The following is a 23463-nucleotide window of genomic DNA, read 5'->3' on the forward strand; positions in this document are numbered from 1 at the left end:
TCTATAATCTCTATAAATATGGGAGTGCCGGCCCACGCACGTGAAAACGTGCAGCGGCCCACCGGGCAAATGCCCAAAATCACAGATTATCAGTCCGAGTATGTTTTCAGATCTTTGAACAGCTGCAACTACTCATACAGTGTTTTAATCCAAATCTGCGGGTAGGTTGTGCTGTCCAAGTTGTGCCTGTCATCACTAATCTTCGAGTGAAGGCAAATCATTTCTCATAATAACATTAATCGAACAGCAGGAATATTGTAGGCAGTTGCACCGAGCTACAGCAAGTATTAACAGTTTAGAAATCATTATCATTGTTATTGGCATATAATAACAAGGTTGGAAATCAGCCATTTGTACACATCCATTCATGTTCTGTTTTTGTTTGGTGGTTTATTTTTTTTTTTCTTGTTTGTTTTTCTCTGTCCAAATCCCCCCATGGTCGTGCTATGTATCCATCACCTAGCAATCCAAGGTAAATATGGGTTGATGATGCACTTTCAACCCATGTGCCGTTCTGTGTTCTAGCTTTTAATTTAAAGACTACAAATCTACTAAGGCTTTTGCTGTGTTGTGTCTGTCATCACAGCTTCCTGTCCCTAACAGCACCCACTGACAAGTGAATGAATGCAGAGCATGATGTAAATGAATGGATGAGTAATTTTATAGGTGCAATGAGAATGGAAGATATCAGCCAACAACACATCAAAGTGAAACCTTCTCCATAAATACAGATGAGGACAAAATCGTTAGCCCCCACCCTTCAGTCTTCAGTTCATCCTACAGATTTTCAGTGGGATTCAAGTCCGGGCTTTGTGCAGGCCAGTCACGAATGTTCGCTTTGGTCTTCTGGAGATGGTTCTTCACCAGAGGTGATGCATGTTTTGGGTAGTTGACGTGTTGGAAGACAAAGTAATGACCCAGACCCAGTTTAGCTGCTGACTGATTGAGGTTTTCTTTCAACATCTTCACATATCCTTATTTCCTCATGATTTTATCCTTCATTTCTTTATGATAAAATCTGACCTCACTGTCACAGTGAGATCAGATTTTAAGGTTCTGCTACTAGCCTGTAAAATTGTTCATGGACTGGCACCTCCCGACTGAGCTGACCTAATTAAACCTTACGTACCGCCCTGGGCTTTGCGTTCTCAGGGTGCAGAACTACTTTGTGTCCCTGGGGTGAATAAGAAGTCTGCAGGTCTCTTATCATGCCCCTGTTCTGTGGAATGATCTCCCTGCGTCAATAAAACAGTCAGATTCTGTGGAGACTTTCAAGTCCAGACTTAAGACGCACTTATTTTCCCTTTCATATGGTTAGCATACTGGCATAGTATAGTTCTACGCTTTTTACTCTTTTAATTCATTTTATTAGGAAACTGAGCGATTCTGGGTCTTTTAGTGAAGCTTAGGGCTAGTGGCCGGTGATCACCTGAGTATTTCCTGTTTTTCTTGGTTAATTGCCGACAAATTATGCTGTATTTCTTCTCCTTCTGATGCCCAATTCTGTTTTTTTTTTTTTTTTTTTTTTTTCTCTCTCTGTTTAAGGTGCAGCTCTATCCAGAGATGGGTGTGGTATTTGTGCTGGAACCCTCCTGTCCTGTGCACCAACAGCATTTCCTGTATATTCGTTTTGTGAATTGTTCTGTAATTTATGTCTGTCGCATGGCCTAAGAAGAGGGTCACCCCCCTTTGTGTCTGGTCTGCTTGAGGTTTCTTCCTCAGAGGGAGTTTTTTCTTAACACTGCTGCTCTAGGAGTTAGTAAGGTTAGACCTTACTTGTGTGAAGCACCTTGAGGCAACTCCGTTGTCATTTGGTGCTATATAAATTAAAATAAATTGAAATTGAAAACTCAAATTCCTTCCAAATTGATGAGATTCCCAGTTCTAGGGGCACTGTTTATTTATATAGCAACTTTCAAGATAAAACCACAAAGTGCTTTACAACGACATAAAATAAAAAACAGTAATACAGAAATAAAACACCAGTGACATAAAACTAATTAAAAGCATGCCTGTACAGATGGGTCTTGAGCTTCTCTTTGAAAGTTTCAATAGTGTCCACAGATCTCATATGTAGTGGCAGTGCACAGTTGGGAGCCTCAAAAGCACAGTCTTCTTTGGTCTTTAGCTTTGATCAAGGGAGCACTAACTGGTTCTGGTCTGAGGACCTCAGAGGCCTGCGTGTTATGTTACTGATGTAGAGAGGCATAATTTAGAACATTAAGGAGACCTCGGATCTTTAACCATACTATTAAAAGCTTTTTTAAATGAAGGAGTTGGACCTGGAGCTTTGTAGATTTTCACAAAGGCTCCACTTTTCGACAGGTTCGCTTAAAACTACGATGCCTGTTATTCATCCAGGGGGAGGAGTTATTCAAAGGAGCGTGTCTCGTTTATAATGGAGCCACACTGTCTAAAGTAGACAGGCAATGATTAAAAAATTAAGTAAAATGTTTGCATCATTTGAAATAAAAACCTCAAGATTAAAACCAGCAGAAAATGTATTTGCAGAAAGATGATTTGAAATGCAAAAGGGGGGGTCACATGTAGGGCAGACAGTCCAAATTAAGAAACAGATTAAAAAGAATACAAATATGAACATAAATATGTTCTCAAAATAAATAGTCAGTATTTAGGCTGAGAATAAAGCCCCGTGTGACCGGGGCTTTAAGAGAAAACCGCTAGAAAGCATTAGGTTATACGATCTGGATTTTTTTCTGGATAATTTCCCTGTCACGCGTTGTTAGGAATTGACACGGAAACTCTCAAGTTTTGACACGAGTTGTAACGCGGTGTCGCATTTCACCAAGCGCCACTACGAATCACTTCTGTCATGTGTACACAATTAAACCCTGTTGCACCGCATTCAGTTTTCATTGCTACAGTATGCCGAAGAAGGACAGTGATGCCAAGTCGGCTAAGTCTCATTCCAGTGCTCCTCAGTGCACTCCTGCAGGTGTTCCACCTGCTGTTGTGCCTGATGTTCGGGAAAATGAGCCAGAGGAGAGCCACGTGCAGCCAGACATCTGGATCTCTCCGTTTGCTCCTCCTCCTTTCTGCATAACTCCATGGCACAGAGCCCAACTTAGCATGCATTCACAAAGTTCTTCTGCTGTGGATTCATCTGGACTTTGAGGAGCAATCTGGAGCGATCAATCAATCAATCAATAAATTTTTTTATATAGCGCCAAATCACAACAAACAGTTGCCCCAAGGCGCTTTACATTGTAAGGCAAGGCCATACAATAATTATGTAAAACCCCAACGGTCAAAACGACCCCCTGTGAGCAAGCACTTGGCTACAGTGGGAAGGAAAAACTCCCTTTTAACAGGAAGAAACCTCCAGCAGAACCAGGCTCAGGGAGGGGCAGTCTTCTGCTGGGACTGGTTGGGGCTGAGGGAGAGAACCAGGAAAAAGACATGCTGTGGAGGGGAGCAGAGATCGATCACTAATGATTAAATGCAGAGTGGTGCATACAGAGCAAAAAGAGAAAGAAACAGTGCATCATGGGAACCCCCCAGCAGTTTACGTCTATAGCAGCATAACTAAGGGATGGTTCAGGGTCACCTGATCCAGCCCTAACTATAAGCTTTAGCAAAAAGGAAAGTTTTAAGCCTAATCTTAAAAGTAGAGAGGGTGTCTGTCTCCCTGATCTGAATTGGGAGCTGGTTCCACAGGAGAGGAGCCTGAAAGCTGAAGGCTCTGCCTCCCATTCTACTCTTACAAACCCTAGGAACTACAAGTAAGCCTGCAGTCTGAGAGCGAAGCGCTCTATTGAGGTGATATGGTACTACGAGGTCCCTAAGATAAGATGGGACCTGATTATTCAAAACCTTATAAGTAAGAAGAAGACTTTTAAATTCTATTCTAGAATTAACAGGAAGCCAATGAAGAGAGGCCAATATGGGTGAGATATGCTCTCTCCTTCTAGTCCCCGTCAGTACTCTAGCTGCAGCATTTTGAATTAACTGAAGGCTTTTTAGGGAACTTTTAGGACAACCTGATAATAATGAATTACAATAGTCCAGCCTAGAGGAAATAAATGCATTAATTAGTTTTTCAGCATCACTCTGAGACAAGACCTTTCTGATTTTAGAGATATTGCGTAAATGCAAAAAAGCAGTCCTACATATTTGTTTAATATGCGCTTTGAATGACATATCCTGATCAAAAATGACTCCAAGATTTCTCACAGTATTATTAGAGGTCAGGGTAATGCCATCCAGAGTAAGGATCTGGTTAGACACCATGTTTCTAAGATTTGTGGGGCCAAGTACAATAACTTCAGTTTTATCTGAGTTTAAAAGCAGGAAATTAGAGGTCATCCATGTCTTTATGTCTGTAAGACAATCCTGCAGTTTAGCTAATTGGTGTGTGTCCTCTGGCTTCATGGATAGATAAAGCTGGGTATCATCTGCGTAACAATGAAAATTTAAGCAATACCATCTAATAATACTGCCTAAGGGAAGCATGTATAAAGTGAATAAAATTGGTCCTAGCACAGAACCTTGTGGAACTCCATAATTAACTTTAGTCTGTGAAGAAGATTCCCCATTTACATGAACAAATTGTAATCTATTAGACAAATATGATTCAAACCACCGCAGCGCAGTGCCTTTAATACCTATGGCATGCTCTAATCTCTGTAATAAAATTTTATGGTCAAAGCAGCACTGAGGTCCAACAGAACAAGCACAGAGACGAGTCCACTGTCCGAGGCCATAAGAAGATCATTTGTAACCTTCACTAATGCTGTTTCTGTACTATGATGAATTCTAAAACCTGACTGAAACTCTTCAAATAGACCATTCCTCTGCAGATGATCAGTTAGCTGTTTTACAACTACCCTTTCAAGAATTTTTGAGAGAAAAGGAAGGTTGGAGATTGGCCTATAATTAGCTAAGATAGCTGGGTCAAGTGATGGCTTTTTAAGTAATGGTTTAATTACTGCCACCTTAAAAGCCTGTGGTACATAGCCAACTAACAAAGATAGATTGATCATATTTAAGATCGAAGCATTAAATAATGGTAGGGCTTCCTTGAGCAGCCTGGTAGGAATGGGGTCTAATAAACATGTTGATGGTTTGGATGAAGTAACTAATGAAAATAACTCAGACAGAACAATCGGAGAGAAAGAGTCTAACCAAATACCGGCATCACTGAAAGCAGCCAAAGATAACGATACGTCTTTGGGATGGTTATGAGTAATTTTTTCTCTAATAGTTAAAATTTTGTTAGCAAAGAAAGTCATGAAGTCATTACTAGTTAAAGTTAATGGAATACTCAGCTCAATAGAGCTCTGACTCTTTGTCAGCCTGGCTACAGTGCTGAAAAGAAACCTGGGGTTGTTCTTATTTTCTTCAATTAGTGATGAGTAGAAAGATGTCCTAGCTTTATGGAGGGCTTTTTTATAGAGCAACAGACTCTTTTTCCAGGCTAAGTGAAGATCTTCTAAATTAATGAGACGCCATTTCCTCTCCAACTTACGGGTTATCTGCTTTAAGCAGATAACTGTTCAGCAGCTGACTGTAGCATGAATATGGGGGGGTGTGTGGAATCAGTTCACCTGATTCACAACATTCCTGACAACACGGTTGTGTGCAACAGCGCGGAACATTATTATTGACTGTGCATATTTATGATAATTCGCCAGCGATACGTGCCATTAAGCTTAACGCTGAGGATTTCTGACGCTTCTGCCCCGAACGGTCAAGAATGTATACTTCTTGGCATTTGTGACTTGTCGTCGTTATGTGTAAACGCAGCATAAAATAATGTAATCATACAAAATAAAATTAGAATGGTTACAAATGCTGTGTTGAAAATGACTTGCTCTGTTAAATAAACACTTGGGAAAATTTTGACAAAAACTTTAAAATTCATAGGCAGGCTAAACATTTTGTCCATCTGTATTACAGGAACTCATTGGTCCTTTTAGGACCGCTTGGTATTGTTACATTGTTGATTTTTAATGTTGTTTTTATTTATTAACCTGCTCTTATAACAACTGTGGAGCAGGTAGATCAATGGATAAAGAGTTGGGCTACCAATTCATAAACCGGAGTTCAACTCCTGGTCACCCTACCTGTCTGTGTCCTTGGACAAGAAACTCATTCTTCATTGTCTCAGTACATACTGTAAATAGGTGCCACCCTTGGATGGGGAATTAACCTGCATTGAACTGGCATTGCATCAAGGGAGTCATAGACCCATCTGCTTCATGCTACATAATCCATAGATATGCACCAATGGGCCTCAGGGCCTATGGGACTTACTTCTTCTTATAACCCCTGTCATTTTAATGTAAGATGTCAGTAAACATTGAATAAATGCAACATTTTTCAAAAATTTATTCAAAATGTGACGTACAAGTTAAATGTTGAAATTAGATGTCGTGTTTAATTGATCAGTGTATTTCTGAGAATAGTTGAATGTGTTTTTTGTCTAAAACACACACATCATCCACAGAGTGAGTGAATGAATTACTGAATGAGAGTTAAAGGGTTTATTATGCCTCTGTTGTGTACTAAACCACTGTTTTGTCTATTTCTGTGTCATCACCAGCATTACTTATGTTCCCCAATACTGTGCACATAAAAATCATAGTCACATACATAGATGGATTAAATAACATCTGCTTGCCCTTAATATGTGTGTATCCTAAACTATGTGCTGCCTTGTTTTTGCTGTTGTCATGACTCCTGTGTGATGCATCTGTCATTTATTTATTTGCTTAATCTAACTATAAATCTATTTCCTTCACAAATTATCACCAGTGTGTGTGTCTCAATTTCCATCCTGGATCCAGTCACTTGTAACAGCAAGCATCTGCTCTGCACATTCAACACTGCAACACTCATAAGAAAACTGTATTGAGGTGTTTTGTTTGTTTGTTTAAACCTGCTTGAATTTGTGTATCTGTGGATTACCAAATCCAAAATTGCTTGAACCTTTGTATTCTGGGAAATCAGAGGCAACTGCCAATCATGAACCTGTTCAGTCTGCAGCGAAAATTCTGTGTGCTATAAATGAATCAGATTGATATGTTCCAACATTTATTCATTATTTGTGATCCATCTTATGAAACATTTTAAAATGTCTACATCTGTCAGCTTTGATTATCTTCTTCCACTGTTGAACGATGGCTTGTTTTAGCTTTACTGCTGTGTTACATGGTTGCTGCCTTTGTGAGTGTGACATTTGTCCTTTCTCCAACAGCTATGCGAAAGGAGACCTAGATATTTCATATATCACCTCCAGGATAGCAGGTAGGCATTGCACATTTCTCAGTAGCCACTCTACATTTAATAATCAAAAATAGCATTGTTCAACCACTTCAGGATGGGTCCCAGGCACAGTTGCTGATCAGTGTGACAAAAACACGTGAACCACACATCTCCCATGCTTATTTCAAATGTTCTTTGTAGATCTGACATTGCCAAAGTTCCAATACCCTAGACTCACATGAACCCGAGGTAGCAAAGCCATACCCACTACAAAAAAGAAAGAAGACCGTACTCCACTGGAACAACAACAAAACAAAAATGCAGAATTTTTGGTTAAGGTTATGTTGTAGTTCAACTTTGCAGTTAGAAATACACTAGTCATTGCCTATGGAGATCCACGGGCTCTAGATTTGGTAGTGTTTATGAGAGAGGCAGGTGACATTTTTCAAGAGTTGTAATAAATTATGCAAAGTTTCTATAATGATTTGGAATGGTGTGAGTCCAGAATGTAATTATCAATGTCTGTTGTTCACTGTTGTTACGTAATATTTGTAATTTCTCCAAAAATATTAGTCCTATTATTGTCCCGTTTGGCAGCATTCATTCTCGACCCAAAATGCATAAGCACGCCAAACAGCAAATGTCAGCTTTCCACAGTTTCTCCGTGATCGAAGGTACATGCACGGACGCATACACAAAGGCCACTTTGCTTTTTAACATATAGATGATTTACTACCCCCTGCTGGAATGACGTGTGAGTCCAGTATGTAATTCTCAAGGTCCATTGTTCAATGTTTTTAGCGAATATTCATAGTTTTTCCAAAAATATTAGTCCTATTAATGTTCCATTTTGGCGGTGTTGATCATTGACCCAAAATACATAAGCATACCAAACGGCAAATGTCACGTCTCCCCAGTTTCTCTGTGATCGAAGGAGCATGCACGCATACATGTACACAGACGACACTTCGCTTTTAATATATAAATGATTTTCCGCCCCTGGCATGTGAGTCTAGAATGTAGTTATCAATGTCTATTGTTCACTGTTGTTGGTTCATATCCCTAATTTCTCCAAAAATATTAGCCCTATAAACTTTACTTTTTCGCGGCATTCATTCTTGACCAAAAATCCACAAGCGTAACAAACCACAAATGTCAGCTTTCCCCATTTTCTCCATGACTGAAGCCATACAGATGCACACATACACGTACACAGAGGCCACTTGGCTTGCAATATGTAGATGGGCTCAGCTGATGTGCCATTACTAACAAATGTATGTTGCTGTCAGAAGTAATTTAGCACTAATCCACCATGGAGGTGATGAACACTTTTAGTGCTCCTGCATTGCAAAAGAAACACAGGTACGAGTAAATGTGAACAATAATGGTTTTGAGAAATGAGACATTGAGTTATACTATGTAGAGAACGTGCCTTAAAAGTAATCAACTGCATGAGCGTTAATGTTGCAGTGATTTTACACATTAAGTTCAAGTAAGAAGTTAACATCTGTTGTAATAATTAAATGTGTGTTTGTGTGTGTAGTCATGTCTTTCCCCGCAGAGGGGGTAGAGTCTGCAATAAAGAACAATATTGAAGACGTCCGTCTCTTCCTGGATTCGCGACATGCTGGTCACTATGCTGTTTACAACCTCTCCAAACGCTCATACAGGCCTTCTCGGTTTCACAACAGGGTATGAACTCTTGTGTTTGCTGGATGTTGTCATAAGTACCCCATGTTGAATCCACAGAGGTTAATGAGTACTGGAGTCCGCAGTCGCACTGAGACGTGTCCCAGCAAGGAGGCATGGTCACCATTTTAGATCAGGGCAACTCAGTAGGCAGCACGCTCTGATGCTCAGTGAGTCTCGTCAAGAAACAGGTGGAAAATGCTATAAAGCTGCGCATGTTGGCAAAGCCACAAACGGAGGAAGAAGGGAGACATTTCCTTCCATAATTAGACAGTTTTGGTTATTCTGTGACGTTTGGGCAATAAACTGGTGTAAAGCGTCATGCCTGTGTATGAAATCTGAGGATTATAGAAACCATCTTGAATGGAATTTTATTCAAAGCTGAATTTATTCAGTACTATACATAAAATGGATTTAATTAATGCAAACCATGTAGAGTTAATTAATGCAGGCTGTGTGCCCAGTCTGGATTGTGTGATATTGTACCTTCATGTCTGCAAAATTTGGAAGCTGGAACATATCGGATCTGTTTAAACTTTCAACACTAAACTAAAATAATAATTTTGTTATTATGCTTTCATAACTATTGGCTAATGAAACCACTCGCTCATAGAATCAGAAATCATTTAAAGCTGCAGGTGTCTCGCATCATGCGGTGGAGAACTTTTTTGGAATCCTGTCAGTTAATTTTATTTATTTTTATACACACGCAGAGAGAGAGAGAGAGATAGAATGACGTGTCCATAAATAAGTTTTCAAAAACCTGAAGGTGATTATATATCCAGCTTAAAGGGACCAAAGGATTATAATTTTGATATGAGTGCTTAAAGGGACCAAAGGATTGTAATTCTGATATGAGTGCCAGTATTGTAAATTTTGCTATATTTCTAAGTTGTAAATGTCACCATATCAGTTGAATTCCTTTTGTTGTTGTTATTTCGTGTTGCAATATGTATAAGGATTTTCAGCTTGTGGTGTCTAAATCAGTGAGTAGAAATCCTGCTCTTTGAGATCACCTGGCTTGCACATTTTTCATTTCTGTCTGGACTGTCCACACCTGATTAGCCAAGTCTGGTGTTTGAAAGTCTTTCCTCCTTTTTTCCTTCCTTTCATTTTTCTTTCCTTCTTTTGTCTATTCTTTTTTCTTCCATCACACCTGCCTGAGTTAATTGGATGTGAGTAGAGCAGATAAGAATGAAATCATGCAGAATGGTGGTGTCTTGGAACAGCGGTCTCAATCATAAGGCAGCTCTAGGAAACTTTCTTGGGATGTAGTACAAGCATACTTCAGAAAAGTCTTGGCCTCACCCAGAAACAAACATATCTAGAGTCTCAAGATGTGGCATTATTCTGCGAAAGGGTGAGAAAAGTTAAACGTTGGTGGATCAAGAAGATTTAAGTTGAGGGAGACGATGTTAACCAAAATAATGCAAGAACAATCTTTCTTCCCTGATGTTCTCTGGGTGAGGTTGAGAACTTTTTGAAGTACCCTCATCTTGCATGTAGTTGTTAATTAGCTGTACTGTTCTGTATGGTTAGCTCAAATATTTAGTCACATAATCACATTGAACAGAGACTCCCATCTCTATCTAGTAAACCTTTGCTTTTAGTCTGACTTGAACAATGATGTTGGCTTCAAAAACATTTTTGATCACTGCTCTAAACTGACTTGGACTCTGATAAGGAGTATTATTTTCATGGTGAGGGAAGGTCAGCTATGATGTTTTGGTCATGTGGCTGGGAATGCATGTGCCTTAGTGTAGTGAACGCTAGAGGCTGGAGAATGTCAAGAGGCCATGCAGATGGGAATGGATTTGTTGTCTGTCTGGGTGGTTGGCATCCAAGATGCGTGGCACTTCTGAGGTGTTTTGAATGTGGCGACACGTTATTGGTGCCTGTTCCCAGACTTGGCCTGACCTGCTGTTAACTTGCATAATATTGTGTGCTTCTTCTAATCTACTGTCAAACACGCTCTTGTGCTGCGTTGTGTGTTTGTGTGTAGGTTTCAGAGTGTAACTGGCAGGTGCGCCGCGCTCCCAACCTCCGCAGTCTGTACAGTGTATGTAAGAACATGCACCTGTGGCTCAAACAGGACCAGAGGAACATCTGTATTGTACATTGTCTGGTTAGTAACCTTTTTCAGTCCACAGCAGTAGTTTCTCTTTCTGCTTTCATGCTGCCGGAGGCAAGCGTTCATGTGACTGCCTCTTTGTAATTATTTTTGTGCATATGTTGAAAAGATACAGTATCACAATAATGCCGAATGCAAGTCGGATCAAAAGTGGCAGTTACATTGGGCCTATGGATGGGAAGAAGTGATTTGATTTTGGTTAGAATTGGTCAGTAATTATTACCAGAGGTCAGGGTCAGGTTTCCAACACCACGTGGAAAACCTCAGATATTTTATCGTTAGTGAACTTGATTATTTAAAAGATCATGTAGCATTTCTCTACCTGCCTGATACCTCTGGTCTTGAGATGAGAAGCCCGTATAGAAACACTGTCAGTGCAGTGTCCGTTCATCAGTCACACTTTCTTATTTGTCAATTTTCACCCATTTTAAAATATGTGTCTTGCACGAATGCATCTTGGAGCAGATAAAATTTGAGCATTATCAGGTGTCACCAAGACTAAGGACCATTCCATTTTTTTTTATATTTCAGTGTTAATTAACTCTTTGTCATATCCGTACTCTAACCAATCAGCACACAAAATACATCAATATTTGGTCCGCATAAATTATAAATCTTCCAGTGTTAAATTTTAAAATGACTATTTGCTCAAGTTCGGGTAGGTTGTTCAGAAACATAGCTGATTGTTTTTATTGGACAACAAAATACATGTTTCAATAAAAATATACCCTAATTGAACAGCCTAAGAGATCAAGCCGGTGCGAATGTCATGGTACAAATTACTCGGTGGGGATGCTCCGTTTTTGTTTAAAGGACTGCACGGGTTTGAAGAATAGGAGTACAGGATCACGACACCACACAGAGTAAAAGGCTGGAAGAGACTGAAACCTTTCTTATGCTGTGTCCTTGTTGCCTTCACTGCTTTCTTCTGTAGGATGGCAGAGCAGCATCAGCCGTTGCAGTGTGTTCCTTCCTGTGTTTTTGTCGTCTTTTTACCACGGCTGAGGCTGCTGTCTACATGTTCTCCATGAAACGGTGTCCTCCTGGAATAACTCCCTCACACAAGAGGTACACATAAACACACAGTTAATTTCATATCTAAAGTTGAGCTGAGAAAAATCAACCTTTTCCAGTGTTTATTTTATTTTTTTGTTTTTTTTTCTTCATTAGCAGCTGAAGTTAATAATTGTCACTGCATAAGCAGTATATTCTATAATTGAATGGTTTGACCCTTCTTTTTCATAGGTATATAGAGTATATGTGTGACATGATGGCAGAGGAGCCCATTATCCCTCACAACAAGCCTATAATCATTCGCTCCATTATCATGACACCTGTACCACTTTTCAACAAGCAGCGGAATGGGTGTAGGCCATTCTGTGAAGTTTATGTTGGAGATGAGAGGATCCTCACTACATCACAGGAGTACGACAAAATGAAGTATGTTTTAATGCAACGTATCATCAATTCCTGTACATGTTTGACAAACTTACTATGTCCAGTAAAGTTGAGCTGTAGAAAACGTAGACATCTTCATCTTTCTTAGATTAAAAAAAAAAGACTTGAAACATTCAAGGTTTTTTCCTTTTCTGTCTCCAGGGATTTTAAGATGGAGGATGGCAGAGCAGAGATTCCAGTCAATGTGACCGTCCAAGGAGACGTGCTGGTGGTTATCTATCACGCAAGATCTACACTGGGAGGACGTCTACAAGCCAAGGTAGAGAACAATTGTTGATTTAAAGTATGTATGTAAAATCATTGAAGATGTAAATTGTATCAGAGCGAAAGAGATTTTAAATGGATGTGAGGAAAATCATGATTTTATACTGTTTTGTTTCAGATGGCATCAATGAAAATGTTTCAGATCCAGTTTCACACAGGTTTTGTTCCAAGAAATGCAACCACTGTCAAGTTTGCCAAGTTTGTTCAGTCTTACACTTTTTCTATACATAGTGAATGATATCCCCTAACCTGCAGTACAGTGCATCCAGAAAGTATTCACAGTGCTTCACTTTTTCCACATTTTGTTATGTCACAACCTTATTCTAAAATGGAGTAAATAAATTTTTCCCTCAAAATTCTATTCACAGAACCCAATAATGACAGCATAAAAAAGTGCTGCCACCAGCATGCTTCACTGTAGGGATGGTGCCAGGTTTCCTCTAAACATGATGCCTGGCATTCACACCACAGAGTTCAGTCTTTGTCTCATCAGACCAGATAATTTTGTTTCTCATGGTCTGAGAGTCCTTCAGGTGCCTTTTAGTAAGCTCCAGGCGGGCTGCCATGTGCCTTTTACTAAGGAATGGCTTCTGCCTGGCCGCTATACCATACAGGCCTGATTGCTGCAGAGATGGTTGTCCTTCTGGAATGTTCTCCTCTCTCTAGAGGAATGCTGAAATTCTTGGTCACCTCTCTGACTAAGCCCCTTCTCCCCTGATGGTTGTCCTTCTGGAATGTTCTCCTCTCTCTAGAGGAATGCTGAAATTCTTGGTCACCTCTCTGACTAAGCCCCTTCTCCCCCGATCACTCCATTTAGACAGGTAGCCAGCTGTAGGAAGAGTCTTGGTGGATCCAAACTTCTTCCATTTACAGATGATGGTGGCCACTGTGCTCATTGGGACATTCAGTGCCTCAGAAATGTTTCTGTACCCTTCCCCAGATTTGTGCCTCGAGACAGTGCTGTCTCAGAGGTCAACAAACAATTCCTTTGACTTCATGCTTGGTTTGTGCTCTGACATGCATTGTCAACTGTGGGACCTTGTATGTAGACAGGTCTTTGCCTTTCCAAATCATGTCCAATCAACTGAAATTACCCCAGGTGGACTCCAATTAAGCTGTAGAAAGATCAGTGGAAACGGGGTACACTTGAGCTCAATTTTGAGTTTCTTGGCAAAGGTTGTGAATACTTATGTACATGTGATTTCTTTGTCTTTTTTTTATTTTATTTATTTATTTATTATAAATTTGCAAAAACCTCAAAACGTTTTTTTTCACATTGTCATTATGGGGTATTGAGGAAAAAAATTCCATCCATTTTGGAATAAAGGTGTAACATAACAAAATGTGGAAAAAGTGAAGCTCTGTGAATATTTTCTGGATACACTGTACATTTCACACCAGTTGCTGTTTTAAGGATGCTGAGTCCTTATACAATGTATTGTTTTCTATGTTTCTTATGTTGTACAGTAAAGAGCATAATGTAAAGGGTTCATTTATAAAAGGCATTTAATTTAATGGGTTGAGTAGTGCTTTAGATTTTCTTTAATACAAAGATAATTCTCTCATGTTTACTTTACTTAACTGACAGATTCCAATTACATTTGTTTTCATTTACTTTTTTTACCAACCATTGTTTATTCATCTGTTTTGTTCTTTCATCAGGTATGACCTGGATGCATGCGACATTCAGGAAAAGTACCCAGACTTGTTCCAGGTCAATCTGGACATCGAGGTTGAGCCCAGGGAGAGACCCAGCACCAGAAGCCCTCCTTGGGAGGGCTTCCAAACGAAGGGCCTGAACCCCAAAATTCTTTTCTCATCTCGTGATGAACAGCAGGAGATCCTCAGCAAATTTGGTAGGTGAATGTGTTTTGATTTGAGTTACTGTACACTACAAGATTTTATGCAATACAAATGGGCTTTAGTTTTATGTCTAAATGGCTAAGGATTGGTTGTTTTTAGTATCTGCTTGTGGTCAGCCTGAGATGGATGTGACCAGGTTGTATTATAGTTTACTTTATATTTACACAATACGACTGCTTTCTCCAGGCCCCTTAACAGTATGTTTTGTCCCCTCAAATCCACAGGTAAGCCTGAGCTTCCTCGTCAGCCAGGTTCTTCAGCATTTTATGATTCCGAGTCGCCCCAGTCCGCTCAGACCCCAGAAAGCTCCAGCACAACAGAACTAGAATCTCCTGAGAGCACAGACACCAATGCCAATAACTTCTTCCAGACACTGGATTGGGATGGTATTTTGTTTCCTCACAGTAATGTCAATGCTATAATTCTCTGCTCTGGCCATCTGAGCATTGTTCAGTGGACTTTCAACAATTAAAAATGAGATGTACTTTTTCAAGCTGAAATCAAACCATAAAACATTGATTTCTTTTTTTTTTTTTTTAACGACATCATGTACCTCATACCTGCGATTCTTTAAATTTAATTGTAGATGTGAGTGGCTGTCAGGATGCTTCAGACAGTCAGGGAATCGGATCCATGAACGATCAGGAGGACCTGAGCGATGAGTCAGAAGGAGAGTCCTGCTCTTTCTCTGCACCGAGTGTGGAGCCTCTGTCACGGGATCCCAGTGAGCCCTTATTTGACACAGACTTCCAGGTATGAGATGTTAATTTTCTTCTCTCATTTACTGTGCCATGTGTACAACAGAAAAATAAGGTTTTTCACTTTTCTTTGCCTGCCTCTCACCTTCAAGAGCTCTGATCCTGCAGACCAGGAAAGTCCTTCTGGTGACACAGCTGACCTCTTAGGATTGAATTCTGGCCCCGAACCTCTTCCTCCTTCCTCAAACACATCCTCAGCACCTCATCAAAGGACACAAAGTGGCCTGAAAGCTGCATCTAGTAACAGTGACCTCCTAAATGATCTGTTTGCGCCCCCCACTGGAAAAACAGAAGCATTACAGGATGACTTGTTTCTCAGTGGACCATCCAGTGGCGCTACATCAGAAACAAAATGTAAGTGTCCATGATTGCTGAATGTGAGAAACATTGCTGAGAGGGGTGTTTGAAACAAATCCTCTATTTGTTCATCACCCTTTGTCCCCCGCCCACAATTTGTCTCAGCTGCGGCCTCGGGTGACCTGTTTGATCCATTTGGGATGGGGTCTGGCTCTGGCATTAGATCATCTCGACAGGCCTCTGGTCCAGACCTGTTTGGAGACTTGCTGGGATCTGATAGTTCAACTACCAGTGGGGTCAGTTCAGCTCATAGTAACCCTGCTGCTGTTTCAAACTCCAGCCTGTTCAGCCTTAGTAAGTATAGTTCTTAAAGCAACTCCTGTGCAATATGATTTTAATGTCAAATGGTTCAAAGCTTCCTCTCAAGCTCCATTATGTAGAAATTGCCAAGTAGAGTGGTTCCTATTATGAACGATATTGAAAATACAGGAGTTAATTTAAATTGATCAGTCATGAATAGAAACCTTATGTTACTGAAGGGTAATTTATAGTGCTGGGTTGAAAAGATCGATTCGCCGATTTAAATCAGTTCTCATTTTAATTCCCACGGATCAATTCACACATCCAAAGATCCATTTTATTTAAAAAAAATTTATATATACGCACTTCTCGCCAGTGTTGGAACAGCGTCTCTGAAAAAATTATGCTTCAGTTGGTCTGTTGCGCTGTTTCCGAGGGTGTGAAAAATGTTCATTTCTCTACATTGTGGACCCGCTGGTTGGAAGCAGGTTCATAATTTATTCATCAACCTCTGTCAAAGCTATTTAAAGATGTCAATCACTATTTAAAGATGTCAGTCATGACGACCGGGATTCCTGTCTGTTGCAGACAAGAAAAAACAAAAGTCCGCTGTTTAATTCACACAATCTTGCTTTTTTTTTTTTTTTCTTTCATTCGTTCCTTGCACAAAGGTTCTCTGGTGTTGACTGATGTTTCAGTCAGTCTCTTTTCCACCAGCGCTCGCTGCGCGGCTGTGGGAGAAGAGACTGACTGAAAAGTCAGTCTGCGTGGCTGTGGTAAAAGTTCTCTTGTAGGGAGACCGGGACAGTTTGCCCACAGAAATTTTTAAATTTGTAATTCTTTGAAACACTATTGCCTGCATTTTGATGGCCAAATTTTGTGAAGTGAAGTCATATTTTGTTTGTTTTTGTTTATATTTGTTACAGCTTTATGTGGAAGGGTGTACAAATGTACATGTGTAAGGGCCAATGAACCAGGTACCTCTTGTGCCCTCTTTTGGCTGCCCTGGATCTGTTCAGTAATTCTGCCCTTCAGTATGTTTGTAAAATAAAAATAGTACTCTATCATTCTGGGAGGAAGATGGTCCATGCCATCAGTCTTATAGCCATCATTATTAACAACCAATACTTCATTAATTTGCTGTCAAATGTCAATATAATACTAGCATTATGTTGCATAACTAGACAATTAGGTAACAGCTCAAAAACGGTTTTAATAACACTAACCCAAATCAATATTGAATCTAATCGAAATAATTGATTCTGAATCTTAAGAATCGGAATCGAATTGATTCTTGAAATTTGAATCGATACCCAGCTCTAGTAATTTAATGTTGTGCAGGTAGACTTTCACTCTGATGGAGCTACAAGCTTCTGTGAATGTGACTGGAGAAACTGGCGATAGGTCAACATTTGTCTGTTGCCTCACCAGTTACAGCTTCTTGGTAAAGTGGCATTCCAAAGGAATTGGCTAAAAATGCAGTATTCCAGAAGCCACAGAGGAAATTTAAGCTCAGATTTGTTCTGTTTTGTACATTGCGTTTCTGTTGCAAGAGGATATGTTGAAAACTGTACATACCTTTTACCAGCTTGGCAGTAACACCCACTTTTACACTGTTAAAATGTTTTCCATTTCTTTGGACGTCTTCCATTTAGCTATAAGCCGATACATTTCTCCCTCATCCATCACAATGTTTTACAGGTGAAGTTTTCAGGTAATATTAAAACCACATGTAATGAGTCATGCTTGGGTTTTTCTACCTAAACAGATAAGATTGGAAAAGGTACTGCTAAGATGACCTCTTCAGCCAGTCAACCAGATCTGCTGGGTGGGTGGGACAGCTGGGCAGCTGGTTCTTCAGCTGGCATGAGCGGTGCCACCAGCAAACCCCACTACACCAACACAGGTAGGTGGACAAATATCTCCTGGAAATTGTCAGGAAGTTTGTATATTTAAAAAAAAAAAAAAGAAAAGGGGGCAAAAGCCTCATCTTTGTTCATTCGCAAAGAGGGGACCACCCGCATTATAGATTGCTTCCTCAAAGGAGCCAGTTTCTTCCCTGAACGCTGCTTCTACTTAATGTTGATGTACACAACTTTCTATGGCTTTCTTGTGTGTGTTTGTAGTGTCTGGAGCGCCACCGATCTCAAAGGCCAAGTCTCAAACCTTCGATCCATTTGCTGATCTGGGAAATCTTGGCTCCAACTTAACAGGTAAAATGCCTGGTTGTGTATCTTGCCACCTGTAATGGAAGTAACGTGCTAACCGCTTGTAGCGACGCCAGTCAGTGATTTAAGCCTCGGTCCCACCGAGTGAAGAAGGAGCCACGCACCCTGTTTTTTTTTTGTTTGTTTCGTGAGCTATCGTGGCATTATAGTGGCTCTAAGAGGCATTATCTTCAGTTAACGAGGCTCCTCTCTGAGCGTGGCGCTAATTTCAAGATGTTCAAAATTTAGCAACAACAGCGTGGCGCAGTTTGTGTTCGAGTTACTGCGATGGCTTAGAGGCATTTGCGTGGTGCTTACGAGTCTGCAAAAAGTCCATTATCCATGCGCCTGGCACCTTTGCAGGACCTGAGAGGCTATTTTTGGAGCGGCTCCTCCTCTTGCACACACAATTGCATCTGCTCTGTGTGCTGGACTATATTTTGTAGTGGATTAATCATTTTCTGCCAAACCTTGGATGTTGAAAACACTTCTAATCACTTCTGCCATCACAGAGGACTGTTTCATCTGGACACTTTTTTCCCTCTTTCCTGCTCCATGTGGGATGTATTTTATAACAGCTTAAGGTAATTATTTTTAATGTTTTTTATAGCTTAATAAAACAGTTCCTAGCTTTAAAAGTATGTCTGTTGTATGTAAAAGTATGTTAATTTAATATCTTGTTAATAGATCACATGAGCTCCGCTGTGTGTGCGCACTGAGGCAGTGACTCATCATCACGCTTCAAACGAGCATTTAGGCAGAATGCCAGCTCACAAATTAGTGATATTTCAGTCAGTATTGGACGAACACAAAGTTAAAATTTGGGTGACTGCGTGAAAGTGGATGTGTGTTTAAAGCCATGGAAGATAACTCCAGTGGAGCAGCTAAGAGCAGGAGCTGTGCGGCAACACAGGTGGAGAGTGCGCAAAAGACCGATTTTGAAGACATAACACAAAGTTAAAAGTTGTTTCATGGTGACTTGTAAGCTGCGGAAGATATATATATATATATATATATATATATATATATATATATATATATATTATATACTATATATTATAGTATTATTATAGTATATTATATATAAAATATATATATTATATATAAAATTATATATAAAACGTATGCAGAACGGCACCGCGCGCAAAAGAGTGCTTTTCAATCAATCAATTTTTTTTTATATAGCGCCAAATCACAACAAACAGTTGCCCCAAGGCGCTTTATATTGTAAGGCAAGGCCATACAATAATTACGTAAAACCCCAACGGTCAAAACGATCCCCTGTGAGCAAGCACTTGGCTACAGTGGGAAGGAAAAACTCCCTTTTAACAGGAAGAAACCTCCAGCAGAACCAGGCTCAGGGAGGGGCAGTCTTCTGCTGGAGCTGAGGGAGAGAACCAGGAAAAAGACATGCTGTGGAGGGGAGCAGAGATCGATCACTAATGATTAAATGCAGAGTGGTGCATACAGAGCAAAAAGAGAAAGAAACAGTGCATCATGGGAACCCCCCAGCAGTCTACGTCTATAGCAGCATAACTAAGGGATGGTTCAGGGTCACCTGATCCAGCCCTAACTATAAGCTTTAGCAAAAAGGAAAGTTTTGCAGAAATAAACGGACGAACACAAAGTTAAAGTGGATTCACGTTGTAAAAATGATTGTGCTTAAAGTCAGGGAAAAAATAAAGCCAGCAAGCCACAGATGGAAAGAAAGCCAGAAAGAGCAGAGAGGCGGCTGTTCATGAAAGGACAACAGCAGCATGCGTGCAAAAGAGCGATTTTGCAGAAATAAATGGACAAAGTTTTGTGTGTTTAAAGCCGAAAAAAAAAAAAAAAAAGCCAGAGAGCCGCGGAGCCAGGGAGGAGCACAGAGGCGGCTTTAAATGCTTCTGTGAATTGAAAACCCACACTTTGAAGGGACCAGGTGTGGGAGGGCTGGAGGTTTGGACCAAACCTATGCCTAAACGTGCGCCATCATGGCACTACGTGGATTAGTGTGGCTGATGCAAGCCATTCGAGGCTGTAATGACAGGTCGGTCATGGCTCACTAGAGGCTGCTACACGGCACATGCGGGGTACAGAGAGGCACATAGTGGCACCTTCATAGTGGATACGTGATAGATCAAAACGTGGGTCATTCTTCAAATAATCACCCCACACCCATGTGTGGCTCCTTCTTCAGCCTTCATTATTCGGTGGGACCGAGGCTTTAGTGTGATACATTTGTTCCACACCCAGCTGTAACTGTTCTCTTTCACATGTACGCTCAAATGATCCACACCAAAGGAGACATCATACCAGAGTTCGATTCAACTGCATGTATGTGCTTTCATGTGTAAATATTCTAAAGGGGGGTTTCAGAGGGAGAAGATGTTTTTTTTTTTTTTTTTTATGTGCCTCTTGAATACTCCAGCCTAAATTTTGTATGGATTAACAAAGTTATACCTTGAGGGTTTGGGTATTGAAGCAATGGGCAGAAGTTATTTGCACAGTGTTTGCAACTCTCCAGCCATATTATAATGATGATGATGATGATGATAACCTTTATTTAACTACATGGAATTTCATTGAGATCAAAACCTCTTTTCCAGTCACAGCTGCTGAAGCTTGTAACTTCTTCAGCATCGCCATGGGTGTTTTGGATGCTTCACTCATTATTCTTCATGCATGAGCACAGTCTCCTTCAACAGATTAACTATATTGTGTTGTGCTCTGTTTCTTGAGGATTAACTGAATTCTGATCGACTTTTAGTGTGGTTGTTAATGGATAGAGGGACAAACTGTCATTCTTTCTGGTCTCTTCTAGGTTCTTCCAGCAGCAGTAGTTTTTCTGCTTCTGCTTTCACAAACAAGGCTCCTTCCTCCTCTTCTTCCTCTTCCACTGCTAAAAGCCACCACCAGCCCTGGCAGCACGGAAGACCAAACTCAGCCCAGAACAAAGCTTGGCTGTCTGGATCTGGAACTGCACCCAAATCATCTTCAGTGTCCCAACATGCAGGAGCGCAGTCCACCAAACCCAACTACAACCTGAACTTTTCCAGTGTAATCGGTGGCAGGGAAGAGAGGGGAGTTCGCCCACCTGGATTTGGTAGGTAGTGTCATGGGAGAACAATGAGTGGTTAACTTAGTCCAGTTTAATTTAATCATATTTTCCAAATGGATTGTATACCACAGGTAACATGTTTTGAGTAGAACATTTTTGGCTGCCATATTTGCATTCACTTATTAATTTCCTCTTCATATCAAAACACCACTGTTTGTGATAGTGATGATGCAGGGGTGTGCAATGAGGGCTGAGACACTGCAGGTTTTCCTTGCTACCAATCACCTCAGAAGGTGATTGGTATGAATATATCAATCAATCAATCAATTTTTTTATATAGCGCCAAATCACAACAAACAGTTGCCCCAAGGCGCTTTATATTGTAAGGCAAGGCCATACAATAATTATGTAAAACCCCAACGGTCAAAACGACCCCCTGTGAGCAAGCACTTGGCTACAGTGGGAAGGAAAATCTCCCTTTTAACAGGAAGAAACCTCCAGCAGAACCAGGCTCAGGGAGGGGCAGTCTTCTGCTGGGACTGGTTGGGGCTGAGGGAGAGAACCAGGAAAAAGACATGCTGTGGAGGGGAGCAGAGATCGATCACTAATGATTAAATGCAGAGTGGTGCATACAGAGCAAAAAGAGAAAGAAACAGTGCATCATGGGAACCCCCCAGCAGTTTACGTCTATAGCAGCATAACTAAGGGATGGTTCAGGGTCACCTGATCCAGCCCTAACTATAAGCTTTAGCAAAAAGGAAAGTTTTAAGCCTAATCTTAAAAGTAGAGAGGGTGTCTGTCTCCCTGATCTGAATTGGGAGCTGGTTCCACAGGAGAGGAGCCTGAAAGCTGAAGGCTCTGCCTCCCATTCTACTCTTACAAACCCTAGGAACTACAAGTAAGCCTGCAGTCTGAGAGCGAAGCGCTCTATTGGGGTGATATGGTACTACGAGGTCCCTAAGATAAGATGGGACCTGATTATTCAAAACCTTATAAGTAAGAAGAAGAATTTTAAATTCTATTCTAGAATTAACAGGAAGCCAATGAAGAGAGGCCAATATGGGTGAGATATGCTCTCTCCTTCTAGTCCCCGTCAGTACTCTAGCTGCAGCATTTTGAATTAACTGAAGGCTTTTTAGGGAACTTTTAGGACAACCTGATAATAATGAATTACAATAGTCCAGCCTAGAGGAAATAAATGCATGAATTAGTTTTTCAGCATCACTCTGAGACAAGACCTTTCTGATTTTAGAGATATTGCGTAAATGCAAAAAAGCAGTCCTACATATTTGTTTAATATGCGCTTTGAATGACATATCCTGATCAAAAATGACTCCAAGATTTCTCACAGTATTACTAGAGGTCAGGGTAATGCCATCCAGAGTAAGGATCTGGTTAGACACCATGTTTCTAAGATTTGTGGGGCCAAGTACAATAACTTCAGTTTTATCTGAGTTTAAAAGCAGGAAATTAGAGGTCATCCATGTCTTTATGTCTGTAAGACAATCCTGCAGTTTAGCTAATTGGTGTGTGTCCTCTGGCTTCATGGATAGATAAAGCTGGGTATCATCTGCGTAACAATGAAAATTTAAGCAATACCGTCTAATAATACTGCCTAAGGGAAGCATGTATAAAGTGAATAAAATTGGTCCTAGTACAGAACCTTGTGGAACTCCATAATTAACTTTAGTCTGTGAAGAAGATTCCCCATTTACATGAACAAATTGTAATCTATTAGACAAATATGATTCAAACCACCGCAGCACAGTGCCTTTAATACCTATGGCATGCTCTAATCTCTGTAATAAAATTTTATGGTCAACAGTATCAAAAGCAGCACTGAGGTCCAACAGAACAAGCACAGAGACGAGTCCACTGTCCGAGGCCATAAGAAGATCATTTGTAACCTTCACTAATGCTGTTTCTGTACTATGATGAATTCTAAAACCTGACTGAAACTCTTCAAATAGACCATTCCTCTGCAGATGATCAGTTAGCTGTTTTACAACTACCCTTTCAAGAATTTTTGAGAGAAAAGGAAGGTTGGAGATTGGCCTATAATTAGCTAAGATAGCTGGGTCAAGTGATGGCTTTTTAAGTAATGGTTTAATTACTGCCACCTTAAAAGCCTGTGGTACATAGCCAACTAACAAAGATAGATTGATCATATTTAAGATCGAAGCATTAAATAATGGTAGGGCTTCCTTGAGCAGCCTGGTAGGAATGGGG

At 40.4% G+C, this 23463-nt stretch overlaps 1 protein-coding gene across 2 annotated transcripts in view; it reads left to right on the forward strand.

The window, feature by feature from the left end:
• The window catches only part of gak (cyclin G associated kinase), a 64244-nt gene that overhangs the window by 29405 nt on the left and 11376 nt on the right, over positions 1-23463 (forward strand). Inside the window, exons 12-27 of one of the 2 annotated variants that reach the window (XM_034170965.1) lie at positions 464-472; positions 7220-7269; positions 8771-8919; positions 10919-11041; positions 11982-12115; positions 12293-12487; positions 12647-12764; positions 12888-12967; positions 14432-14625; positions 14857-15018; positions 15219-15385; positions 15483-15744; positions 15853-16041; positions 17756-17893; positions 18114-18200; positions 20998-21279. In XM_034170965.1, coding sequence (XP_034026856.1) covers positions 464-472; positions 7220-7269; positions 8771-8919; positions 10919-11041; positions 11982-12115; positions 12293-12487; positions 12647-12764; positions 12888-12967; positions 14432-14625; positions 14857-15018; positions 15219-15385; positions 15483-15744; positions 15853-16041; positions 17756-17893; positions 18114-18200; positions 20998-21279 — 2339 coding nt within the window. The remainder of the gene's footprint in view (positions 1-463; positions 473-7219; positions 7270-8770; positions 8920-10918; positions 11042-11981; positions 12116-12292; positions 12488-12646; positions 12765-12887; positions 12968-14431; positions 14626-14856; positions 15019-15218; positions 15386-15482; positions 15745-15852; positions 16042-17755; positions 17894-18113; positions 18201-20997; positions 21280-23463) is intronic. The other variant, XM_034170966.1, reaches the window with a different exon arrangement.

Source organism: Thalassophryne amazonica, chromosome 5 (assembly GCF_902500255.1).
Source record: "Thalassophryne amazonica chromosome 5, fThaAma1.1, whole genome shotgun sequence".
In the NCBI taxonomy this organism is placed as follows: Eukaryota; Metazoa; Chordata; class Actinopteri; order Batrachoidiformes; family Batrachoididae; genus Thalassophryne; species Thalassophryne amazonica.